Source organism: Paroedura picta, chromosome 5 (genome assembly GCF_049243985.1).
Source record: "Paroedura picta isolate Pp20150507F chromosome 5, Ppicta_v3.0, whole genome shotgun sequence".
NCBI lineage: Eukaryota > Metazoa > Chordata > Lepidosauria > Squamata > Gekkonidae > Paroedura > Paroedura picta.
This window is the reverse complement of record NC_135373.1, coordinates 130,743,047-130,768,745: the sequence shown is the minus strand read 5'-3', so window position 1 is coordinate 130,768,745 and position 25,699 is coordinate 130,743,047. Positions and strand designations below refer to the sequence as shown.

The 25,699-nt window shown below is 47.4% G+C and overlaps 2 protein-coding genes across 2 annotated transcripts in view; one reads left to right on the top strand and one right to left on the bottom strand.

The window, feature by feature from the left end:
- Positions 1-324: 324 nt before the first annotated feature.
- Positions 325-11,770, bottom strand: STRAP (serine/threonine kinase receptor associated protein). Its single transcript, XM_077340716.1, has 10 exons — positions 11,491-11,770; positions 8,804-8,939; positions 8,482-8,563; positions 8,087-8,159; positions 7,131-7,227; positions 6,557-6,694; positions 4,793-4,929; positions 3,317-3,466; positions 1,581-1,646; positions 325-904 (listed from the first exon to the last, which is right to left on the bottom strand). Exons 1-10 carry the CDS (start codon positions 11,600-11,602, stop codon positions 843-845), a joined length of 1,053 nt encoding a protein of 350 aa, XP_077196831.1. The 5' UTR covers positions 11,603-11,770; the 3' UTR covers positions 325-842.
- Positions 11,771-12,228: 458 nt separating this feature from the next.
- The window catches only part of EPS8 (EGFR pathway substrate 8, signaling adaptor), a 172,542-nt gene continuing 159,071 nt past the window's right edge, over positions 12,229-25,699 (top strand). The window contains exon 1 of the mRNA XM_077340713.1: positions 12,229-12,251. The gene's annotated coding sequence lies outside the window, so the exon portion shown is untranslated. The remainder of the gene's footprint in view (positions 12,252-25,699) is intronic.

Below are 25,699 nucleotides of genomic sequence, written 5' to 3'. Positions count from 1 at the left end.
GCCACTACCACCAACCCTTCAGCAAGTGCATTTTTACATGCTCCAAATCCAAAGTTATGGGAACCATTTCTGCAACAGGGTATTATGTTTAATCACGGCAGTTAGGATACATGCATCTTCCCGCGTGTCCTTTTTTAGAGAGATGCTTTGTGAATGGGGGGAAAGAATTACCGAAATACGGGGGGGGGGGGGAAGGGAGAGGATACGAGCCTCAAACAGCTGAGCATGCAACCACCTTCTGTGCAAACCCCACAGGCCACACCCTCCGCTCCCCTCCGAGTGACGGCTCGAATGGACCGCGCTGGACTGTTCGGAAACAGATGGTCTGACTTCTCCCTTGTCTAAGCCTCCTTCGGGCGCTGGTGACTGCGACAAAGGCATTTTATTTAGGCCGTTGGGAACAGAAACAACATACAACAAATGAAACCCACAACAAAGCCAAAGATCGGGGATTTTTTTTTTAAAAAAAAAGATTTAAACCCCCGTCCTCGGCCGACTCTCTCCCCCCCTCATTTCACGCACTCTACTAGAAGCCGTCGCATTTTCTCCTCGATAATAAACGCTAAAATGAGTTATAACTGAAGTGGGAGGAACTGGCATCTCCGCCACTGTATCGCATTCAGGGGGGGGGGAAATAGCAAAAGGCAGCGGTTGCTGGAAGACGGCAAATCCCGCCACCGCTCGACTCGCCCCGCTCTCTTTCAAGTCAACCAGCGCCATGCGTTCTCGTCAATTTCTGCCCATCTCGGCCTGGGGTCTAGTGCGCCCCCCAGGGAGGCTGCTGCTGCGTTCTTGATTTCCGTCTCAAAATGTCCGTGTGTTGCCGTTGGCGGCCGGGCGCCTCAAGCCTGGACTTCGGGGGTCGTGCTGTAGATGGGGTCCGAATTATCAGAGCCAAGGTCTTCTGCGAGAGAACGGAGAGGGAGTTACTTTGGAGGGAAACTCTCAAATGGCCGTCTCTGCTAGAGGCATCCAGTTAATAGCGGGACCCAGGTCAGCTTTAGATAAGGATTCAATGAAATTATTAAAAACTCACAAGGTTCGGTTTGTTTGTGTTTTAAAATATCATCCACGCTGAAGTTAAATGGCTGATTTCAAAGGACACTTATTGTTAGTGGCTTTAAAGTTTGCCAGCTGCAAAGTGCACTTAGCCATCTCTAAATCTGTAGTTGATGCTGTTATTGGATTGGTTTTAAATTGAATTGTATGAGTGGCAGGATAAAAATCGAGAGAGAGTGTGTGTAAATAAACAAAGCCTCTGTTTAAAGGGTAACAGCACCCAGCATAGGGGAAGTCACCCCTTTAAATAGTATGGAAACCACCTCACTGTTGTCAGCTCTCCAAAGAATAGCCAGTGGCTTGTCTGTCTCTTCTGCTTCCCGCTCCCTCCCACCTGCTTCCCTCCCCTTGACTTTCAGAGGGGCTTTGCAAGGGTCACAAAGCCCCAGCGTAAAAGCTACTGCTGTGGAATCTGGCCCCCAAGTACCACCACTCCAGCCAGGAGCACTTGGGAGTTTCAGACTGGATCTTTGTGCTCAGCTCCCTCTACTGGTCAAACTCAGGCTGAACCGTTCATTTACCTAGTTCTTCTTCTGCAGTTCCGGGAAGGCTGGTCTTCGGTTTCACCAGCTCTCCGCCTTCTTCTTCTATGGACAAAAAAGAGCCATATTTTATTATAGAAGGCTTGTACAGTATCGTGTGGACCTTGAGAACTCCTCAGAGCCCTGCTGGGCAATTAAACCAAGGCGTTACCAGTAACATCACACAGTTCCCTGCAGACAGATTCAAGGGGGTGGCCATGTTGATCGGCAGCAACAGAAGCAAGTTTGAGTTCTGTGGCACCTTGAAGACCGACTAAGTTTCATTCTGGGTAGAAGCTTTTGTGTGCCCGCACACTTTGAAAAATAAACTTTGTTGGTCTTCAAGGTGCCACTGGACCCAAAATGTTTTCTTGCAATTGGTGATGGTTCTTCTAATTGCCCCAAACTAGTATAATCTAAGAAAACTGCAGCGTTTTCCCATTGCCTATTGGTTTTACACGGTTAACTTTTACGGCAGCGAGAAGAAAGGATCCCCAACAACGAAGGTCACCAGCTCCTGAGATGGAAGGCCAGACTACAGGTGAAGACTCCTAAAACTTAACACATCTTGGAACAAAACAAAACAATCCCTTCAGCTAGATGTCAGAAAGAAAGTTGCTAGTTTGGCTTCGCCCCGGTATGTTAATTTTCTAGCGGGAGAATGGCAGGGTGGAATAAATGCTCCCCGTGTCACATAAGGTCTCTTTTACTTGTGGTCTGTATTCCTCACACATTTCAGAAGATACACTTAGTTAAGCAACATCATATCAGTGTTCACCTTGAACACAGCTGTCAGAATCTGCCTTTTTGTCAGCCTTCCATGATCAGATGGTGATGGTTTTCATAACGTAAGGTATTAATGGGGTGCCAACTGTAACCTGCTAATGTCCACTGTCACTGGTTCATGTCATGGGGAAGAGGGGACAGGCCTGAGAATGCCTTTTCAACCTTTTGACCATGGAGCAGCTCCTGAAATAATTTTCCAGGCTTCGCCCTTCTTTAACTCCCTCCCCCCACTTTTACTATTACTATGGTGGCTTTGCCTCATATAGGCTGGGAAAAAAGACAGGAGCTGAGAAGACAGCCTGCCCCCCCCCCAATACCATGCCACAATCAACTCTGCCCCCCCCCCCCCGATTTTTACACCCTGGCCTACCAACAAAGACTACTGGGTGGAAGCAGCCAGTTCCCTAGGTTGTGGCCAAGTCCATTCAGGCAGGAGGGGAAAGACCGTTGCCCCCTCTGGAGCTCCAGTGGAATGATCAAATTCTCCCAGAGGCTGAACTCATGAGAGGGGGGCAGGGGGAATGCTATCGAGGGCCTGGCCTTGGTCAACTGGGCGTGGATGATGCCATGTACACTTGGGTGCAAGACACTTTGTGTGCTTTCCGTGTGACTGGAGAAGCCCGCCTTTTCCTGGGGGAACAAGGGGAGTCCCGCCTTCTTTAACTGGGGCTGCTCAGGCTAATAGGGGGTGGAAACCTGGGGTTATCACAATCAATGTCCTGCCTATCAAAATCAGCTGCAGCAAGAATAATCCTCAGCCTTGGATCGCTTCTTTACTTTGACTGTTTCGCCAAGCCTGCTAATGGGAAAGGGAGCCGACAGGGAATCTAAAAACCAGAAAGAACATTTTTTCAATGCAATTTACAAACAATAAACTCAACTTAGGGAAAGTCTTTTCAGAAATATGTTTAGATGCCGTTTGGTTCCATCCAACGCATATTTGTCCTTACCGGGAATCACACATTTCCAGAGGCCATATGTTTTGCCGACTGTCGTCTGCCACAGTCGTAGCGTTCCATCCTCGGAGCCACTGGCGTACAGTTCTCCATCTGGGCTGAATCTGACACAGTGAATGGGCCCAAAATGCCCCTTGTACGATTCTGCAGGGAAGAGGGTGAGGCATTCGTGAAATTACAGGCCAGGGACGTGACTGGCAGTGTGCACTGGGCACAAACACACCCCTACGTGCAAGAATTGTAAAAAATTCAGCTACGTAAACTTAGAAAGGAGTTCATGGCTTGTGGCTTGCCCTGGGGGTGAAAACTGGCATTCAGTGGTCTATCTACGGCTACCGTCCTTGATGGTTAAAAGGAACCTCCATGGTCAGAGGCAATAAATCATCCGCATGAGGAAGAGGAGGAATTCTGGCACCGTGTGCAGCTGGACACATGCCCAGAAACAGCAGAAACATTGAGTGTGTTTCCCGTCCCCCGCCCCCCACTTTTCTGCCTTCTCCAACACTTGAATAAAAGGTGTAGATTAAAGACTTGTGGTAGGAAGGTGAGAGATGTAGTAGGAAGGTGAGAGATGGAGGAACAGGCATGGTTGTCCATCTTTCCCTGGCCTGAAGTAACTTGAAGATTGTGATACATGGCATGTGCTTACCAACTCTGGCCCTCCAGAAAGTAGATCCAAGTAAAAATATAGCTCATCATAGGAAAGCCCACTGCTCTGACACTGCAGAACAGCCTCTATAAAAGCATCCAGGGCCATGTGAATTTGAGCTCTTACATCCATAGGATAGCAGAGTTGGAAGGGACCTCCAGGCTCATCTAGTCCAACTCTCTGCAGAATGCAGGAACTTCACAACTACTTGCCCACTCACAGTGACCCTGATTTCATACCCCAGCAATCTCCCCCACCCAAAATCTCTGAATCCAGCCTGGCCTGGAGGAAATTCACCTACCATCCCACAATGGATCCAAAACAGTTATCAACTTTAAAGGTAAAGGTATCCCCTGTGCAAGCACCGAGTCATGTCTGACCCTTGGGGTGACGCCCTCTAGCGTTTTCATGGCAGACTCAATACGGGGTGGTTTGCCAGTGCCTTCCCCAGTCATGACCGTTTACCCCCCAGCAAGCTGGGTACTCATTTTACCGACCTCGGAAGGATGGAAGGCTGAGTCAACCTTGAGCCGGCTGCTGGGATTGAACTCCCAGCCTTATGGGCAAAGCTTTCAGACAGCTGCCTTACCACTCTGCGCCACAAGAGGCTCTTTATCAACTTTACGTAAGCCAATTCAGTCAAGGCACAAAGGAAAAATGCTTCCCTTTATGTCAACAGGTCTAGGAAAATTTGTTTCCACTGTCAATCCCGACGCACCTTCAAGGCCGACACAAGGATTAAAATAAACCCCCGAATGAGCACTGAGTTAAGTTAGCGGAAAGTGTTCTGAGGATCTTCTCACCAGGGTCTTGTCACCTACCTAGCTCTTCTCCGGAATTATAATCGTACTTATAAAGTTTAAAGTCTTCGCCACCTGCTACTAGACACTCTTTCTCGGGGTGAAGCGATGCTGAATTGATGGTTGCGGGCGCTTCAAATGATTTAATCTGCTCCAGGCTGGAGAGAGGGCAAAAGATAGGCATTAGACGAGTCCCCCAAACTGAATTTTATAGAATGAAACAAACACACAGAGAAGGGGAGGGGTGGAGGAAAGAACACACACACAAAGGTGGGAGTTTGGTTCAAAATAATGTCACCTACATTCCCCTGCCTAGTTTGCAGCATCTATGAATTTGGCTTACGTGACAGATGGGTCTTTCAAAAAAAGACAAGCTCTATATTTATATTTATATTTTTATGAAAAAGGGGAAGCAGTGTTTTTTTCTCTCTTGTTTCTTTTCTTTTGTAGGCATATAGGTAATATAATCGATAGTGTTGGAAATATAAAACGGGGTTTTCCCCCCTTATTTTTTCTTTTTTCTTTATTAGTGTATTGTTATAGGGCCAAAGCTCACACTGATCTGTAGAAAACGTTTATCTAAATAGGCCTTTTTTTAAAATGTAGTGGAAATGTGGATGGCTCTTAGACTCAGTTTTGGGCAAAAGTTTATATCACTGTGTAGTTAATGTGGGGTCGTACATTTTCAAATGATGATTATATTTTATATTTTACTGTTCTTTGTATTAATAACTCGTATTGCATTCTATATTTCTATCTTTATGAAAATAAAAAAAAACTTGTATATATAAAAAAAAGACAAGCTTGCAATACAAAAATGAGCAAATGTTAACGAAAATAAACTTCACTGAAGTGACAGTGTTTTAACTTGATGCATTGTGTTTTAGGATACCTAAGGGCTGCGGACTGAAACTTGACCTTAGCCACTGAAGAATGCTCATGAAAATGTCATTAAAGTTTTCCAGACAAGAAGGTTGACTGTCCACTAACCTGAATCAGACTCAAGGGAATTTTCTGCTGGGGAGCTGAGCTAAAGATTTCCCCAAATTTTTACCTTGCACCAAAACACCTGATGCAAGTTGTTCAGTTTGTACTGAAAACAACTATTCGCAGGGAGAATTACAGCAACAAATATATGTTATAACGTGAATGCATGTTGTTGGTGTTTTTTCCCTGGGGATTATGGCCATGGTCTAGAAGTCTTTCCTCCTAACACTTCACCTGCATCCATGGCTGGCATCTTCAGACACACATCTTTACTCAGGGGCTGCTGGCAATTGGGGAATATTCACTGTGGTTGGCTGGTAGGTTTTGTTTATTTCCAAGCTTCCTTCCTTTTTGTTGAAACTGTGTGTTTGTGAATTTCAATGGCTTTCTTTTGAAAATACACAAAACCTGGCTGCCTATACTGAAAAAAACCCAAAACAAATCCAGCCACATACACGCCCCTCCCCCAAATAGGTAAAAGCTGACCACAATGAATATTCCCCAATTGCCAGTTGCCACTGAGAGAAGACATGTCTCTGAAGAGACCAGCCACAGATGTAGGAGTAATATTAGGAATAAAGACTGCCGGACCACAGACCCAAATCCCGAAAAAACCTAAACAAACTTTGGATTCCAGCCATTAAAGCCTTCGATAACATCATGGTTTCGAAGCCAACCTGAAAGGACAAGCACAATCTGACATGGCAACACAAAGAGCCTTTTTCCCAGCAGTCCAGCCTAAGCCAAGTCAGTCCTGCTTAAAGGTTCTTTAAACATCAAGTTCAAAAAAACCCTTACGTTTCTGCACTGTGAAAGGCGATGGTCCTTCCGTAGGTAATCACCAGTATCTCCCCTTCCGGGACGTACTCCATGCTGCTCACAGACATGGCCACATTGATGGCCTTCACTTCAGTGAATGTACTTCGGTCCCAGAGCCTGTAATGGGAAGGCATGGATGCGTAATGATCAAAAGGCCAAGGCAAGCTTTCTCAACCAGGGTTTCTCGAAATCCTGGGGTTTCTTGATAGCCCTGCAAGGGTTTCCTGAATGGATGGGAGTGAATGGATTTTTAAAATATATTTTTGTCAGGTGATATGACCATATATGGTCATGTCAACCTGTCCTCTCCTCTCAAAATGGCCAATGATGGGCCTGGGGATGGGGGTGTACACAGCTCTGCTTCCCAACCATATTCTGCACAATTGCTCCGCTTCTGGGGTGCCTTAAAGCCTGAAGAATCCTTCAGGGGTTTCTCAATGACAAAAAGTTGAGAAACGCTGGGCTAGGGTTGAGCCACAGCCCAATTCTGACTTAAAACAGAATTAAGTTAACTTGAGGAAGAAAATACTCTAAGAAAGCCTGTGATTCTCACCTGACAGTTTTATCATCGGCAGAAAGGATCTGCCTGTCGTCGCTGCTCCACAGAGCCTTTTTAATGCCAGATGTGTGGCCACTCACCATTTCAGGGTCTGAAAATCAGAGGAGATCACTTTAAGAAAAACTCTACTCTCCCTGGCATTTCACCAAGAACCCCTAGAACAGCAGAAAAAAATTACTAAAATAATGCAACTTTATGACTATGCAAACTTTAATTGACAGCTCTGCCTGTCGCAGTGATGCTGTCTTCTTAGTGCTTGGAAGACCACAGTGGGCAGGGTTTTGAGGTTCTAACTTTGCTGGTGGACCTCCTGATGACACCAGGGTTTTGGCCACTCTGTGTCACAAAGTGTAGGACTGAATGGGCCATTGGCTTGATCTAACATGGCTTCTCTTACGTTCTTATGGCCCCACTGGGAAACCTCCTGATGGCACCTGGATTTTTTTGTGTCACAAAACGTAGGACTGGATGGACCTTTGGCCTGATCCAACATGGCTTCTCTTATGTTCTTATAGAGGGAATGCTCTGTCTGAGGCAGTGATGCTCTGTATTCTTGGTGCTCAGGGGGGAGGGGGAAGCAACAGTGGGAGGGCTCCTGGAGTTCTGGCCCCACTGGTGGATCTCCTGATGGTATCTGGGCTTTGGTCACTGTGTGACATGGACTGGATGGACCATTGGTCAGATCCAACATGGCTTCTCTTATGTTCTTATGGCCTTGCTGGTGGTCCTCCAGATGGCGCCTGGATTTAGGCCACTGTGTGACACGGATTGGATGGGCCACTGGCCTGATCCACCATGGCTTCCCGTGTTCTTTTAACCTTAGCTTTCAAGCTCTGAAAAGCTTGAGATAGTTTGGGCTATTCAGGCTATTACTTCCAAGAAATACAGATACACAAACACAACTTTTGATGGGTAACAGCTCCAACAACTAAGGAAATGGTGCAACCCACCTGCCTCTGGCTTATTTAAGTCATAGATACGCAGCAGCTTGTCTTGTCCCCCCGTCAACAGGTAATTGCTGTCCTAGAACGCAAAACAAAAACCATCAGATTCAGCCATTAGGAATAGAAGAGCATGTTCTATTAAAGCCACCCCTCTACTTCAGAATCCTATTGCATTGTGTTCAGAAAAAGCTAGCGTCTAGGGCAGAGGTAGCCAGAAAATGCTGGCAGGGGCTCATGGGAATTGGAGTCCATGAACATCTGGAGGGCCGCAGTTTGACTACCCCTGGTTTAGGGTTTTTTCTTCCCCACAACGCTGGATGCTCTCCATATGAAGCCTTAGCAAAGGAGAATAAAACTAGGGGAGGCTCTCAAGCTTAGAAAGAAGGAGGTTTCTACCATACCTGAGTGAAGTCCACTGATTTGACAATGTGCTTGTGAGCCAAAGTGAGCAGCTCATCTCCTGAAACAGCATCCCACAGTTTGCTGAAACACAAGAACGGGGTATTTAAAATGTGAAGGGCCCAATGTTAGAGATACCCTGGCTTTCAGCAACATCCAGGAAAGGCAGCCCTCTCTCCGATGCCACGGCAAAGGTTCACTTCAGTCCTAAAGAACCTGAGAGACCAAAACAGGGCAACATCCAGATGGGTTACAGCAACAAGAAAAGGCAGAATGCAGAAACAGGGGCAAGGCCTGTGGGTCAGCCACAGAACGTTCACTTACGCTGTGAAATCTGCGGCTGCGGTCGCGGCTTTAGTGGCGTCCTGGTTCAAAGTGGCGCCCCAGACAGCACCTTTGTGTCCGAGAAAGGTCCCGATCCAGTCCCCTGTGTCTCCCTGGCGGAGCATCGGCTTTCCATCTGCAGACGAGCCAAACAAACAGTAAGGTACGACATCACAGGCGGATGCGAAGTATCTGAGCAAACCGGTCTTAACACAGCAGGATCCAGCAGGTTGTCTTGGGGTCAGGCAACCCAGCACAGCACTACATGAACTGGGAATTCTAAGGCTCTGGGGCCAAGATCCCAGTACTAAATCCCTCTGCAGAATTTATACTTCAATAGACTGAAGAATGCCGCTGTACAGGTTGCAGCAGCCTCACCAGTCTATTTCACTGAGGCTTCATCTGCTGGCAGGGGTAGGCGAGGGGGTTGTTTGCCCTCATCAGAAGAAAACCTCAAACCACTGCTAGTTAGAGAAGCTTTGCTTTCGTTTTCTGCAACATATTTGAACCTATGCTTTCTCCCAGAATGACACACATGGGTTTTGTTCCTTGTCTCAAAGACCAGTTTCCTGGTCCCCAACCTTAGTGTGACACTCTAGTCACCACATCTCACTGGTACATCACTGGAGAAATTTATGAACAGGAAAAACTTGCTCTGGCAGCTGAACTCTCTGAGGACTAATGTGCAGTTTTAATTATGAACCTATGCCAGGGATTTCCAACCAGGGTTCCGAAGAACCCCGGGGTCTTGCGAGAGTTCCCCAGGGGTTACACAGCCTTTCCCAGAAGTGTGGGCAGCTGCTGACATCACTAGACGTCACTTCCCCTGTCGCTCTGCAGGCCTAGTCTCTTTCTCCACAACTGAAACGGTAAATTATTGACTGGCTGGCTCCCAAATCTTACTTTCACACCCAATTCTCTGAATAGGCATGTCATCCCTTCTAGGGTTCCTCGAAGTCTGAAACATATTTCAGGGGTTCCTCCATGGTCTAAAGCAGGGGTAGTCAAACTGCGGCCCTCCAGATGTCCATGGACTATAATTCCCAGAAGCCCCTGTCAGCATTTGCTGGCAGGGGGCTCCTGGGAATTGTAGTCCATGGACATCTGGAGGGCCGCAGTTTGACTACACCTGGTCTAGAGGTTGAAAAAGGTTGACCTATCCAGAACACTACCAAATGCATCACAAAAAACCTTCACAGTTTAACAACTCGCACAATGCGGTCATAGGGGATTTTCTTCCTCCCTCCATACTCCCTTTTTAGGGGTTCCAGGTTTAATGCAAGCAAAAAACAAAACAAAACACTAGTGTTATACTTATTAAGAACATTTCTTCTATACCTAGATGTCTCAAAGCAAGTTTAGGAAAAACAAAATCCTACAAATCAAACAACCAACAGAAACTATTGACCAGGGGCAGAACTATCTAACAAAGATCTTCTCACTGTCTAATAAAAAGAACTGGACTATCTAATTTACAAAGGAGTAACCATGTAAACCTGCTGAAGACAAAACAGTCAGACACCTTACAGAAAGACCCATATACAGGATGGCATAGGATAGGATGGCATGAGTCAGCAAAAGCTTACTCTACAACAAAGCATTTAGTTTTTGTTGTCTCCCAGAAATCTTATGGAGGTCTCACAAACATTCTTTGTATGGCCCTATCCCTCCCCCCTCCACTGTGACTCCCAAGATCTCCAGTATTCACCACCAAGCGGAAACTGCCCTGCAAGACCATCGCAAGGAAATTAAAAGTACTAGAATTCAGAGGATAGAGAGGAGAGCTATAAGGCTACATTTTGAAATGCACAAGACACATGGTGGACCAAGACACATGGTGGTTACAAAAGCAATATATCAAATCAATGATACAAATGGCACATTTTTCCGCCTACGTCTATCGTGGAATCATGGAACCCTAGAGTTGGAAGACGCCATCCAGTCCAACCCCCTGCTCAATGCAGGATCAGCCTAAAGCATCCAAAAGTATCTATCCAGCCACTATGCAGGGGTAGCCAAACTGCGGCGCTCCAGATGTCCATGGACTACAATTCCCAAGAGCCCCTGCCAGCAAACGCTGTAGTCCATGGACATCTAGAGGGTCGAAGTTTGACTACCCCTGATTTAAAGACTGCCAGTGAGTCAGAACTCATCAGCCCTGGAGGAAGCCGATTCCACCACTGAACCACTCTGATGGGGATTTTCTTCCCCATCATTTTACAAGTAGTTTAAACCCCTTACTATAGATCCTGTCCTCTGCCACCAGCGGGAACCTTTCTGCGCCCTGCTCCAAATGACCACCTTTCAAAGACTTCTCGAGAGAGCACCCGTGTCCCCTCTCCCACACTCTTCTCTTCTCTGTGCTCAATACTCCAGAGCAGGGGTAGTCAAACTGCGGCCCTCCAGATGTCCATGGACTACAATTCCCAGAAGCCCCTGCCAGCGAATGCTGGCAGGGGCTTCAGGGAATTGTAGTCCATGGACATCTGGAGGGCCGCAGTTTGACTACCCCTGCTCCAGAGGTTGGGCTGTAGCCGATTTCCATGGCCCCCCTTTCGGGTCCCTTCCCCCTGCTGCCTGGCCTGGCTTGGGCGCCTGGCCTTTTCGCGAGCACAGGCTCTGTAAGCATTCCCCCTCCCCAGCCCCGGCCCGGGAGCCCAGCCTCGCCCGCCCGCCCAGCCACCCACCCTTGCAGGCGCTGATGAGGAAGAAGCCGTAGGGGGTGACGTCGCTGAAGGCCAGGTCCACCACGGGCCGCGTGTGGCCGGAGCACGTCAGCGGGGTCTGCCTCATCGCCATGGCGGCGGCGGCGGGAAGGAGAGGCCGGCGCCTGAGGGCGGGAGAAGGCCGCGCAGGGAGGCAGACAGGCAGGCAGGAGTGCCGCTCGCCTCGGCCACGCGCCCCGACTGGCACCGGACCCCGCACGGAAGGACGCCGCCGGTAACGGAAGTGACGCTAGCGGAAGGGACTCAAGCCGGAAGTCTGGCCGGGGAACGGACGCTGGTGATAGAGGCGGCTTCTGAAGCCGCTCTAGGGGCATGGCGGTGGGCACCCAAGCCTTCGTCTCTGTGATGGATGTCGGGCGCGCTGTCCCCCTTCAGCTCTATGGTGCTGTGCCGGAAGTGATGGTATTGGAAGTAGCTCATACGGGACTCCTGGTTGGGGAAAGTGGTGAAAGTGACGTGAGCGACTTCCGGTAATGCGGGAAAGGTGCCGTGGAGGGTCGCGAGCGCAGAGTGACCGCCAATCCGGGTTTATGGCTAGCCTTCGTCTCTGTGGTGGAACGCCGCGCTATGGGGACGCTCTATCCCCCTGCCGACTCCATGGTGCTGGGCTGGAGAGAGCCCCTCCGTTTAATCTGGAAGCGGAAGTCCTTTAATAGTACACCACTCTAGGAGATTTCCTCTCTATGATAAGGCCGGCCTAGATGATGCACAAGCCGATGCTGGTGAGGATGCTGGACTGGGGGCTTTTCCTGGGACATTTTTTAATGTTGTGTCTCTTTTAATTATGCTGCTGTACAACTGGGAATGCCTCTGCAGGGTAACATTAATTGTTACCCTTGATATTTTTATTCCCTCTACTATGTTTTTTGAACTGGAGTGCAACCCGAAACACTGATAATTTCTGCTTGTTATTCTAGCCAGGCCCTTGAATCGGCTAAAGAACTTCCTAATACTGCATATTTGTTGGATATTTTCGTGAGGCTGTTGACTAATGTACTGTTAATTTACTATCGCAATATGTCATCAGGTAATTTCCATTTCATTGTCAGAGGAAGTGTGCATGTGCGCAAAAGGTCATGCCTTGAACTAGAACTATTTGCGAGCCGTGATAGATTGGCTTCAGCAAAGCTGCATGAAGCTGAATCCTGTAGCTGGGTAGGAAAGGACCAGATGAGGAAGCACAGCTTCCCTGCCTTCAGGGGGTGCAGCGCTCTGCTGCACAGTCCTTCAAGAATTTAGGAGTGATTCTGGATGTCTCCTAGAATATGGTCACTAAAGGGATTCACCAAGCGTTTTTCCATCTATGCCAGGCAAAGCTACTAGCACCCTATCTGGCCCCAGAACACCTGGTGACAGTGAACCGTGCAACAGTCACCTCTAGGCTGGACTACTGTAACTTGATGTGTGTGGACCTTCCGTTAACCCTGACCCGGAAGTTACAGTTGGTACAAAATGCAGCTGCATTTTACGAGGACCCCATGGGAAACCCATATTCAACCTATTCACCAGCAGCTGTGTTGGTTGCCGATTGAGTTCTAGATCAGGTTTAAGGTGCTGTTTTTAACCTTTATGGCCTTCTGCAGCCTAGTCTTAAAAATTATCTACCTCCATTTTTTGAGATATGCGCAATGCAATCCTAAGAAGTCTTGGGCCTTTCATAGACCTTTAAAATCCATGTGCTTTGAAGGGTATGATTCAGCTTAGGATGACCCCAGTAGAGAAGCATTTCACCTGCCTGTCAGAGCCTTTCAACAAATATAACCAAGTTTTGTTGATTGAAAGTGCTCGCTGATAATATTGTCTGACTTAATTAGCAGAGACCAACGTAGCTACCCACTATTCTGGGAAACATTGTGGCGTAGCCTCTGACAAAGGAATCAACAAAGCCCAAGGTCAGCAAAGTTAAAGGTAAAGGTATCCCCTCTGCAAGCACTGGGTCATGTCTGACCCTTGGGGTGACCCCCTCCCCTTAGCGTTTTCATGGCAGACTCAATACGGGGTGGTTTGCCAGTGCCTTCCCCAGTCATGACCGTTTACCCCCCAGCAAGCTGGGTACTCATTTTACCGACCTCGGAAGGATGGAAGGCTGAGTCAACCTTGAGCCGGCTTCTGGGATCAAACTCCCAGCCTCATGGTCAGAGCTTCAGACAGCATGTCGCTGCCTTACCACTCCAAAACCTGGAATAGGCAATGACATCTATGCTCCTTGAGGAGGGATGCTTAAGGCTGCCAAGCGGCACTCTTCAAGAACGTTTGTCTTTATTAGTCCCACTGCATGGCTCATGACTTAATTTTCTATACAACCGGCCTGCAATTTGTCCTCTATGTGAAAGGCTGGGAACAATATCCAGATAGGGAGATATAAACCACTTCATGATCAGAGAGAAGTTGTAAATATCTCAAGCACAATGGAGAGGCAGAAGCAGAAGGGGCACTGGAGAGCTCAAGCTGATTAATGTTGAGATACACCATATCAACTAGTTGGTGAATCCAGGATTTTAAAGCAAGCATCCCATATGCCGAAAACCAATGCTGATTCCGTCATACCCACTAGCCCCTCTTGCAGGTCACACCGAATTCAGCCATGCCTGCTGTTGTCATTCAGTAACTGAAATCCCTCCAGTCCCCAAGCTAGAAGGACAGATGGACTCACATTCTAGCTGTATCGGAAGAAGTGAGCAGTGATTCACAGAAGCTCACACCCAGCCACGAATTTGGTTGGTCTTGGTTCTACCTGACTCTTTTGCCTTTACTCCTAATACTGGACTAGACATCATGTTGCCACTAGATGGAGCTGTGTTTCCCTGCAAAATGAGACCACAATCACTATGCAAGTGAGAGAATCAAGTCCGTTTTATGCAGCGCATCGGTAATTCACATTTTGGTTTTCATCTTTCTGTTGTTCTCTTGAGCCCATGATGGTGGGGGAGCCATCGATTGGTTTCCCAGATGATTTCTTTAAGGGGAAGAGCAACTGCCCAGGGCCCTAATTTGAATCAACTGCACTGTGGGGGAAAGAGGGTCGAGCTTTTCCAACGCACGTTTTTGTGGATCAAAGCTAGCCCCCCAACGTATGGAGTCCCTGTTTGTGTGGAAATATAGCATGAACATGTTTTAGATCAATTACATAAATAAATTTTGCTGTCAGGCCTAGAAAGGAAAAAAGGACAGAGAAAAAACACCTGGATTTCTCTTCCAGGATTAATAAAAACCAGATTTGATTGGCAACGTCTTATCCAGGGGAAAGCATTCCCCCCCCATCTAAGTTTGCCATGTCCCCTGCCCACCCACAGGTGATCTCTCTCTTCAAAATGCTGGGGGAGATCCCCACATGGCTCTGTCAGCATCCCAGGAGCCATCAGCTTTCCAATGAGAGGTGGAACGTCCACCGGTGACCTCTTTGCTGCATTTCTGCCTTCCCTCTGGGCACAACCCTGATTCTTGTAACAGCCTTGCAGGGGATGGAGACAGCCCATCGCAACACCCAGCTCATGCTGAAGGATTGAGAAGCCATGTGTGAGAACCATCGGCTCCATTCCAAGGACAGCCACACTGCATTTCCTCGTGGGCCTGTTGTGCCACACAGATGGCATGGGTTCAGAGTGGCACTATGGAGTCATAGATTGACAGTGTGTGATAAGGCACCTGTGTGTCCCATCCAGAGCCGGTTCCAGGTTTTACAGGGCCCTGGGAAGAGAGTACCCAGCCCCTGCCTCTGGGTAGTAGCAACCCCAGACTTCCTCAGTGCTCTCCCATCCAACCCTGCTTAGCTTCCTAGACAAAATGCAGATTCAGAAGGCGGGCTGGATGGGGTCATATTCCCGCTGAGCTCCTTCCCCTCCTCAGACCTTCCTTCCCAGGCTCCACCTCGGATCCCCAGGAATTCCTTAAGCCAGGATTGGCAGCTCTTCCCCAAAAGTCTCCATCTATGGGAGGCTGGAAAAGCCTTCTTCTGCCTTCTTCTGCTTGCTCCTGGCCATGGGATTTTCCATTGCTTACCCCCCCCTCTCCCTCCCCCCACAGTGAGGACCCAAGGTAGCTTTTGCAAATGACTTTTACAGAAAACATATATATGCCCAGTTATCCACAGGCGGACGTAGCTCATAAAACGCTGTTTCGGAATCCAAAAGAAAACATTCCCCTCCCACACCAGTGTAGCACTGATCTCAGGATAACATTCTGGGCGTCATCGATGTTCATTTCCAGGTTTTCTGGTAATTATCAGGCAGATAAGCTTTCCATTTCCACCACCAGTTGCTCAGCACAATTTACCAGAAGTTCATTAGAAGGCCACAACAATGGGCAACTCGATCCCTAGTGAGTTGTGACGCATTATAAGGACACACAAACGGTTCCCTTTCTAAAACAAGAAGCCACTCTTCCGGACTGTTTTGGAATGGTGAGTGGCCACTACTGGAAACAAATTTAGAGAGAGGTTGAGGTGAACAGAGGTTAAGGTTGCCATGGAAATGTCGCCGTGAGGCCAAAATGGCCGCTCGGAGACAGATCTTCCTGGTCCTCAGTCAACAAACCGGGGGGGGGGGGACCCTGCATTGTGAACTGTGAATCCCCACACCACTTTGAGGTGGGGTGCATCTCTGAACCTGAAGTCCTTTGGGCTGATCCTGCATTGAGCAGGGGGTTGGACTAGATGGCCTGTATGGCCCCTTCCGGCTCTATGGTTCTATGATTCCATGCTCTGTTGTGGCGATGGCTGGGCCAGAACAGAGGTAATTCGCCACAGGGAGGCCATGTTTGATTGCGTCCAGAAATGTTTGCTTCCCCTCCTGCATGCACTTCTACGTTTGGACTTTGGCTCTGATGCTCCCCCGTGAAGGCCAGGCTTAGGCCGGATGTGGTCCATCACTGACCCGATTATGTGGAAAGCTATACAGGGATGGGAATTTCATGAGGCAAACGTCACTCGGTTAAAGAGCCGTCACTGAAGGGCTGGTTTAAAGTTACATAATTATATACAATGCAAAGTTTTATTTAAAACTAACTCTTAAAATGTTACTGGAGGCTGAGGATAAGCTGGGGAGTCTGTGGCAGGGAGAAGAAGAAGCTGTTTTTTCTCTACCTTCCCTTCCTCTCCCCACAACAGACATCCTGTGAGGTGGGTGAGGCTGAGAGAGCCCTGATATTACTGAAGAAGAAGAAGGGTTGGTTCTTATATGCTGCTTTTCTCTCCCCGAAGGAGTCTCAAAGGGGCTTACAGTCGCCTTCCCTTTCCTCTCCCCACAACAGACACCCTGTGAGGGAGGTGAGGCTGAGAGAGCTTTAGCAGGACTTCTCTGTGAGAACTGCACTATCAGGGCTGTGACCAGCCCAAGGTCACCCAGCTGGCTGCATGTGTAGGAGCCAGGGGAATCAAACCCGGCTCGCCAGATTAGAAGCCGCCGCTCTTAACCGCTACATCACGCTGGCTCCCTGGAGGCCGGCATTCTTCGAGGTGATATCCCTGACCTCAACCCCTGGCAGAACAGCTTCCTGCATGTAACTCTGCCACGTGATAAATAAAGGGATGTCTAGAGATGGACATGAAGACTTTCTTTGCTAGAATATGGCTCTCACGTTCGCTTATTACCCTTTCAAGAATACTGTGGCTTCCCATGACCCCCTCCCCATTTCCCTCTTTCTGATGCGTGAGGTTCAGCTGCCGACCCCGTCCCCTACGGAGTGTCAAGGTGTTTGACAAGAAGCGGGAACCGTCTGACAATTCAAAGGCTGTTACATGAGCCAGGGATGAAAGGGAGAGCCTTATCTGTATTCTATTCTTGGTTCCAAGAGCAGGCCGAGCGGAGGCACATCAAAGAAAGCTGGGTCAGCCAATGTTTTCCTGCTGAAATGGTGGCAAAGGTGCTTCCATGACATGGTTTCTATTAGGAACAGACCCAGCATCCAGTCACCCTCTAGGCCAACCTTTCTCAGAGTTTTGTGAAACCCTGGAGTTTCTTGACAGCCCTGGAAGAGTTTCCCGAATGGGTGGGAGTTAATTAATTTTTAAAACCTATTTTTAAAAATCTGTTAAACATTCATCAGGTGATGTGACCATATGTTCGCTGCCCCCCAAATGGCCCATGACAGGCCTAGAGAGGGTGGGAAGTCAAGGAGCCCTGAGTGGGCATGTCCACAGCTATCTTATTCCGCACAGTCGAGCCACACCTTGAAGCCTGAAGAATGTTTCAGGGGTTTCTCAACAGTTTTTTGAAAACAACAGTGTTTTATTTAGTCAAACTCCAACTCCAAACACCAAACAGGGAACCTGTGCACACACACATGAACTTATATACAATTCAGGCACCCCACCGACGGCTCTGATTGGCCCTTAATGGAGGAACCTGATTGGCTCTTCACAGGGACTTCAGATTGCTCCATCATTGTAGTCCTTGGCAGTGACAGCCTTGATGGCTGTCAAGCCGTCATTTGCATGTATCAAATGACGTAATGCATGTAATGCATGTATCAAAAACAGGCCATGCCCCCCGGAAGTGACACGTCACCAGAAGTGACATCACTGGCTGTGTTAACAGGCAGGCTCAAGGAGGAGAGATGGGTGGCGGTATAAAGCGAGAGTAGGCCGCAGGCTCCACCCCCTCCCAAGCATAGAAACCAGGAGCAAACTCACTTGTGCTCAGGGGGAGGGGGGTTGACAGAAGTGGCTGTTTCCCTAACATGGTTGAGTCCATTAAAGCATGGGAAAAGACCCCTTGGGGTCCACATACCCCTAGTAAGGAATCCCCGGCCTAGAGTGAACATTGGTGGCAAACCACGGAGCAAAATTTCACTTGTTCTAGAGGAAACATCTAGGGAATTTCCATAAAAGCCCCAAAGGTGTTTTGCTGGGGTGGGTGGGATCACGCATCTGCGCCGATACAGTGTGGCATTTATTGAATGTACCGGTTTTTGTCGTCCTTTGTTTCCTATCAGTCTCCAGTCATCTGGATACTCAAGGAGAGTGGGAGAATGTAGAACGAGTTTCCATTTGTCTGCAACAAACACACTTTATTAAATATGAGGTCAACTGCTTACCGACTTTAGGAAAGCAAGGAAAGAAAACTTGAGAGCACGGTTGTTAGTATAAATGCAGAAAAACTGGACTGGAATAGTCATTATTCTCCCCATACCCCCTGTCGGGCTAGAGGTCCTGCGTGGGCGGGAGAAGGAACGGGAGGGGTATAATTAGCAAAACAGAACTGAGAAATTAATCGGCCGTGGGAACTTGGCATCTCCCCCCCCCCTTCCCATAAGCTCTGAGAAAAAGATTTGCTAAAAATAATGTTAATAGCATAGTTATATAATTATATAGCATGTATTATAATAGATCATTAAAAATCTGGGGATCCCCCTCATCTCCAGGTTACAGAGGTCAGTTCCCCTGGAGGAAATGGCCATTTTGGAGGGGGGGGAGCTCTATGACATTGTGCCCCACTGAGGCCCCTGTTCTCCCCAGGCTCCTTCCCCAAATCTCTAGAGTTTCCCAACCTGGATCTGGCCTGGTGAATTCAGGATTAGGCTGTGACATTGGAGGTCTGAGGAACGCTTTGGTTGTACATGAGGACCGCTTTGGTTGTACATGATCCAAATCCTAGACGTGTTTGTTTGGCCCATCTGTAGCAGTGTTGCAAATTTAGGGTTGCCAGCTTTGGTCTGGGAAATATCAGGAGATTTGGGGGATGGACAGAGTTGCCAGCTCTGGGCTGGGAATACCTGGAGACTTTGTGGGTGGACCCGGGTCAGGGAGGGACCTCAGTGGAGTATAATGCTCTGGAGTTCACCCTTCAAAGCAGGTATTTTCTCCATGGGAACTGATCTCTGGAGATGAGGGATTGGCATCTCTACGCCTGGGTTTGCTGGCCATGCAGTGATGTCACTTCCGGCACACAGCAAGTGATGTCATCACGTTATTAGAGACTCAAGGGGCACTCTGGTCTTGAGGCAAGAACTCTATGGGGGAAAATAACTTCTACCACAGTTTTGAGTAGAGTGCCCCCACATTGACGGCAACATGATGATGTCGCTGCTGGCCTATGCCTCTGTTTGCTCCTGGTAACACCCCTGGATGCCAATCTTCAGGTGGTGCCTGGAGATCTCCCGCTATTACAACGGATCTTCAGGCGACAAGAGATCTGTTCAATAGGATAGCAAATGACCACTTTGGAAGGTAGCCTGTGGCATTATGCCACATTGAAGTCCCTCCTCGCCCCAAGCCCCACACTTCTCAGACTCTTCCCCCCACACACATACCGCCAATCTCCAGGGGCTGTCAACCCTACTGGATATATATCTACAGATCACTTTTCGTTTTGGAGACAGCGGCCATCTTTCAGAAGTTTCCACATTACGTTTAGTTCAACAAAGGAGTTCCCCTCCCCCTTTTCTTTCTTCTCCAGGGAAAAGCCCATGTTTATTGGCTCCTTCCCAAAGGCCTGCAGCTGCTTGGATATATTGGTCAGTTCTTGGCTTACTCATTTGTCTCGAACACACCATTTGGAGGAATGATTCAAGTGACCCGTAGCGAGTAACGTTATCGAGAAATCAAATGGTTCAAAAGAGATTCCCACCAACACCTGTTTATCATACACAAAACAGATTTTCCAGGGCTTGAAAGCACCTCGCCTGCTCTTACCCGCAACAAGGGAAGGAGAACGCCTTCGTGAAATCTGCGTCTCATTGGAAACTGCTGGCTGCTTGCCCCTGGCTCCGGTCTTTGGTTCTCTGTAATACTAATGTCAGTGTGTTTGCAAGGACTCCCGCTGAGCCGAGCTTGTTTTGCAAGTTTTGCGCTCTCGCTGGGAACAGCGCTGATTTTGGACCAGCGCACTGCGATACAGACGCCAAGCCAGCTGACACCAGGACTACGGCTTGCAGAGATGAGCTCGGGGCCAGAAAAAGAAAGACCCGGAAAGCGAATTTCCACACCATTGAATAAGAACGTAAGAGAAGCCATGTTGGATCAGGCCAATGGCCCATCCAGTCCAACTGTGTCATGTTGTTGTTATGTGCGAAGTCGTGTCCGACCCATCGCAACCCCATGGACAATGATCCTCCAGGCCTTCCTGTCCTCTACCATTCCCCGGAGTCCATTTAAGTTTGCACCTACTGCTTCAGTGACTCCATCCAGCCGCCTCATTCTCTGTCGTCCCCTTCTTCTTTTGCCCTCGATCGCTCCCAGCATTAGGCTCTTCTCCAGGGAGTCCTTCCTTCTCATGAGGTGGCCAAAGTATTTGAGTTTCATCTTCAGGCTCTGGCCTTCTAAGGAGCAGTCAGGGTTGATCTCCTCTAGGACTGACCGGTTTGTTCGCCTTGCAGTCCAAGGGACTGTCATACAGTGGCCCAAATGCAGGTGGTGTCAGAAGGTCCACCAGTGGGAGTAGAACTCCAGAAGCCCCCCCACTGTTGCCCCCCAACCACCAAGAACACAGAGCATCTGTTAAGTCTGTTAAGTCTGCAGGTTTGGTAGACGCAGATTCCAAAGTTCTTCGAAAACAAACAGCTCTTTATTTAATCCAACAACAACTCCAAACGACAAACACCAGAACTCATGGAACTTAAATACAATTCGGGCAGCCCTCCAAGGAACCCGATTGGCCCTTAACGGAGCCCACGGATTGGTCCATTATTAGAGTCTCAAGTCAGGCAATGATTGGCTAGCCTTCAAGCCGTTATTTGCATATTGTCATGAAGTGTCCATAAGAGCATTACTGCCTTAGATAGAGCACTCTATACCTTGTGGACAATAGCCACTGGCAGATCTCTAGTTTATATATAGTTTATATATAGAGAGAGAGCCGGTTTGGTGTAGTGGTTAGGAGTGCGGACTTCTAATCTGGCATGCCAGGTTCGATTCTGCCCTCCCCCACATGCAACCAGCTGGGTGACCTTGGGCTCGCCACGACACTGATAAAACTGTTCTGACCGAGCAGTAATATCAGGGCTCTCTCAGCCTCCCCTCCCTCACAGGGTGTCTGTTGTAGGGAGAGGAATGGGAAGATGACTGTAAGCCGCTATGAGACTCCTTCTTCTTCTTCTTCTTCTTCTTCTTCTTCTTCTTCTTCTTCTTCTTCTTCTTCTTCTTCATGTTCATCTGATCTATATGCTGAAGCTGTCTATGCTTATAGCTACCAGCACTTCCTGCAGCAGTGAATTCCACATGTTAATAACACTTTGGGTAAAGAAGTACTTCCTTTTATCTGTTCTTAGCTTACTGCTTATTAATTTCATTGAGTGCCCATGTGTTCTTGTATTGTGACAAAGGGGGAAAGTACAGTGGAACAGGCTTCCTCAGGAGGTGGAGGGTTCTCCATCTTTGGAGATTTTAAAAAAGAGGCTGGATAGCCATCTGACGGAGAGGCTGATTCTGTGAAGGCTCAAGGGGGTGGCTGGTTGCAGTGGATGAGTGACAGGGTTCTGAGTGTCCTGCATAGAGGGTTGGACTAGATGACCCAGGAGGTCCCGTCCAACTCATTCTATGATTCTACTTCCCCACTCCCTCTAGCTTCCCTTTTCCAGGAATAATTTTGTAATTTTTGTCATGTCTCCCCAACCCTTCAAAAGAATCTGGGAATGAATGCTGAGATTTCCCCCCTAATCCTAAATGGCCTGCAATTGCCAAGTGACTGCAAGAGCTGGATACACTTAATTTTTATTTACTTGATTAATGTCCCACTTTCCCCTTCCATGGGGACCCAAGTGGCTCGGAGCCAAGAAGACTCTGTGTGTGTGCATGTATGTATATGGGGGGGGGGATAAACCTACAACTCACATCCTAAACTATAAAGCCCTCAAAGCATGTTGAAGAACAGATCAAATCGGTTACACGGATTTATGTAATCCTAGCAAAACAATTCTGCTTTATTAAATACATGATAGATAGACAGACAGACAGTTTAAAATGCAAAATGTCATGCAGACTAAATAAAGAAAATAATGGCAATTTAAAAAATCATGTAACCCACATGCCAGCTAACTAGTCTTCTTCAGGGGTCTTCATAAGAGCACATGTGTAGTAACATATCAAAAGCATAAGCACCCTTCAAAAGCTCTTTACAAGCCTCGTTTTGGAAAAAAACAATGTCAACATTCTTTTATCCTGCGATCTTTACCAACTTGTCTTCTGCTGGCAAGTCACAGCTGATGTTTGGCAACCAATGGGATCTTTGTGGCTAGACATGTGCATTATTATCTCTTCCATTCTCACCTCTTCCTTGCCCTTCTGCATAGTGGAGGATGCTGTTTAAAACGTCGGCACTCTGCAGCGCTATCCACAGCCACCCCTTTTCTCTGCACCCCTTTTATTCAGGGGGGGTGTAGCATGCTAAGGAGACCCAGCTTGGTATAATGATTAAAAGTGGCAGCCTCTAATCTGGAGAGCTGTGTTTGACATTGGGCTCATCACAGGCCTGTTAGAGTTGTTCTCCCAGAGCAGTGTTGGAGGTCTCTCGGCCCCACCTACCTCACAGGGTGTCTGTTGTGGGGAGAGGAAGGGAAGGTGATTATAAACCGCTTTAAGACACCTTCAGGTAGTGAAAATCGGGATATAAAAAAACAACTTTTCCTCTAAGTTGAGCGCTATAGCGCTAGACCAATTAAGCACTTCTCAGTGGATCTCAGAGGTGCTGCTATAGCGCTGAACTTAGAAAGTTAAAGAAGACAGTTTAAGGCAGATTATGAAGCGGGGGTGGGGGGAGGGTAGTGCAGTGCTTTTTTAAATGGCCAGCGGAATGAAATTTGCTGTATGAAACCTCCATCTCTGTATTGCTTTACTTGGAACCGGACCAAGAACGGATAACATCTGGCTTTGGACAGTAATGTAAAAGGAGCCAGTGATTCCAAACTGGCCATGCTCTCTCTGATCCTTCTGTATGCCCAACGGATGGTTTGTTTGGTTAAAAACATAAGAAAAGAAAAGTGAAGTGTTTCTGTACAGTGTTGCCCTTGCCGGGTTTAGGAGCAGTGTATGCTCTGGATTTAGAAGCCTCTTTCCAAATGCCAAAGTTGAAGTAGAATATTTTTGGTAATGGAAAGAATGTTTCCGCACTTACCCTGAAGTTTGGCTGAGGGATGATCCTTAATAGCCCAAATTGTCTTCAGGAGATAAGCCATGGTGAAAGAGCTCCAGAACATCTCCAGAGACTGTCCCTTTGCAGTAACCGAGGGCGCTGTTTGTTGTTGCCAATGTTTTTTTGGGATGTATTTTCAGGAAAACAAATAGTTTCAGCTTTTCCCATGATCTTAGTGTCATGAGAATTTGAACGTCATGGGCTCACAATGGAGGCAAGAAGACATTTAAAGGAGCTGGAGGCACTGCTAGAAGGATTCAGCGGTGATGAGATTTTCATGGAAGTCGTACTGTTTGTCCTGTTTTTTTGGCTGAGCAGATTTTTAAAAATAAGAAAAACATTGTCTTGGCAACAGCTACCACCACGGTTTAAGAATCTGCACTGTGTGGTGGACATAAGCAACAGCCACCATTTTGTGGTGAGTTCTGACTCCTATGGCGGCCATTTTGTGGCTGGTTCTGACTCCTTTTCTTCTCTGAATCGATTATGTTTATTTCAACTTATCACAGAAATCATACATTAGCAGAAAGAGTAAATTTAAAAAGTACTTCCAACTGTTAACACTGAAGAATCCCTAACCGTTTTTATGGTCCTCTTGCGTAAATACCAATATACCAAAATCTCCATAAATTTCCTGTTTTTGTCCAAACAATCCTTGCAGCTGTAGACAAATACCTAAATATTTCTCCAATTATTTTACCTGGAAAACCCAGAATATAAGATTCTGGTTTCAATAACACAATATATTTAAGAATATCTAAGATATCAACATGTATCTTCTTTAAATAATAAATAATAAGAATTCTGCCAAAGCTCCTTTTCTTTTTTGCATGTCCACCATATATGATATAAAGTTCCTCTTTCTTCTCCACATTTCCATCATCTGTCAGATTCATTTATGTATTTTGGATAATTTAAAGGGCGTCATATACCAGCAAAAATATAATAACTCTCTTTAATAACTTCTAGTAAAGTTCAAACCTTTTGTCCATATTTTCCTCCACTCTTCTAGAGGATTGGCTGGTTCTGACCCCTGTGGCAGCCATTTTATGTCTGTGGCCACCTTGCTGTGTCAGAATTCCAAAGGTGCCTGTAGGGTCAAAAAGTTTGGGGACTTCTGCTCCAGAGAGGGCTTTTGGCCGGCAAGTAGGGCTCTGCAACTCACCTTATGGTCCAAACCAGGGGTAGTCAAACTGTGGCCCTACAGAATGCATTCGCTGGCAGGGGCTCATGGGAATTGTAGTCCATGGACATCTGGAGGGCCGCAGTTTGACTACCTCTGGTCCAAACACATGGGTTGAAGATAAAAGTGGAAATTGAGAATTGAAGCTTTTCATGGCAGGGAGGTAAATGACCTCACCTGGTAAATGACACCCAATTTAACCTTTATAGAAGGGACAGTGGCACACCTTTAAGGGACATCTGTAATATCAACAAAGTCTTGAAGAGGCTGCTTAGTGCAGGGGTTAAGAGTAGCAGCCTCTAGTCTGGAAAACCTGGTTTGATTCCCTCCTCCTCCCCACATGCAGCCAGCTGGATGACCTTGTGCCAGTCACAGTTCTCTTAATTGTTCTCACAGAGCAGTTCTCTCTGAGCTCTCTCACCCTCACCTACCTCACAGAGTGTCTGTTGTGGGGAGAAGAAGGGAAAACAATTGTAAACCGCTTCAAGACTCCTTTGGGTAGTGAAAAGTGGAGTATAAAAACCAACTCCTCCTCTTCTACTTCCGTCTAGGCCAGTTGACAACATGTATAGACTATTTATGGCTTCCGAAACTCTTGGCAGAAAAAGTGAGATAAAAACATTAAGAGAGAGAGAGAGAGAGAGAGAGAGAGAGAGATTGTAATTTATTCACCAGGTAGGCAAACAAAAGGGTTTTGTTATTCAAAACAAAAGGTCTGTATTCATATTATAATTATTATGTGGAATTAAAAAAAAATCACAATGCAGTCTGGGTTTGTTTGGGGTTTATTTGCAGTTTAACCTTGGAAGTGTCCAAGCATACTCTTCCTGGACCACAAGAAGTATTATCACCGCTCCAAAAAAAGTATCCTTTTCGCCCCTTCTACCGAAATGACGGCCCCATAAGGTCAAGTTAGTCAGCGATA

Excerpts from the sequence above, each read along its gene's own strand:
- STRAP (XM_077340716.1), bottom strand. The coding sequence starts at position 11,602 with ATGGCGATGAGGCAGACCCCGCTGACGTGCTCCGGCCACACGCGGCCC. Across the intron at positions 4,930-6,556 it reads GCCTTTCACAGTGCAGAAAC|CCTGGAGCAGATTAAATCAT; the intron begins GTAAGGGTTTTT and ends CCCTCTCTCCAG. Across the intron at positions 1,647-3,316 it reads CTGGAAATGTGTGATTCCCG|AAGAAGAAGGCGGAGAGCTG; the intron begins GTAAGGACAAAT and ends TTTTGTCCATAG.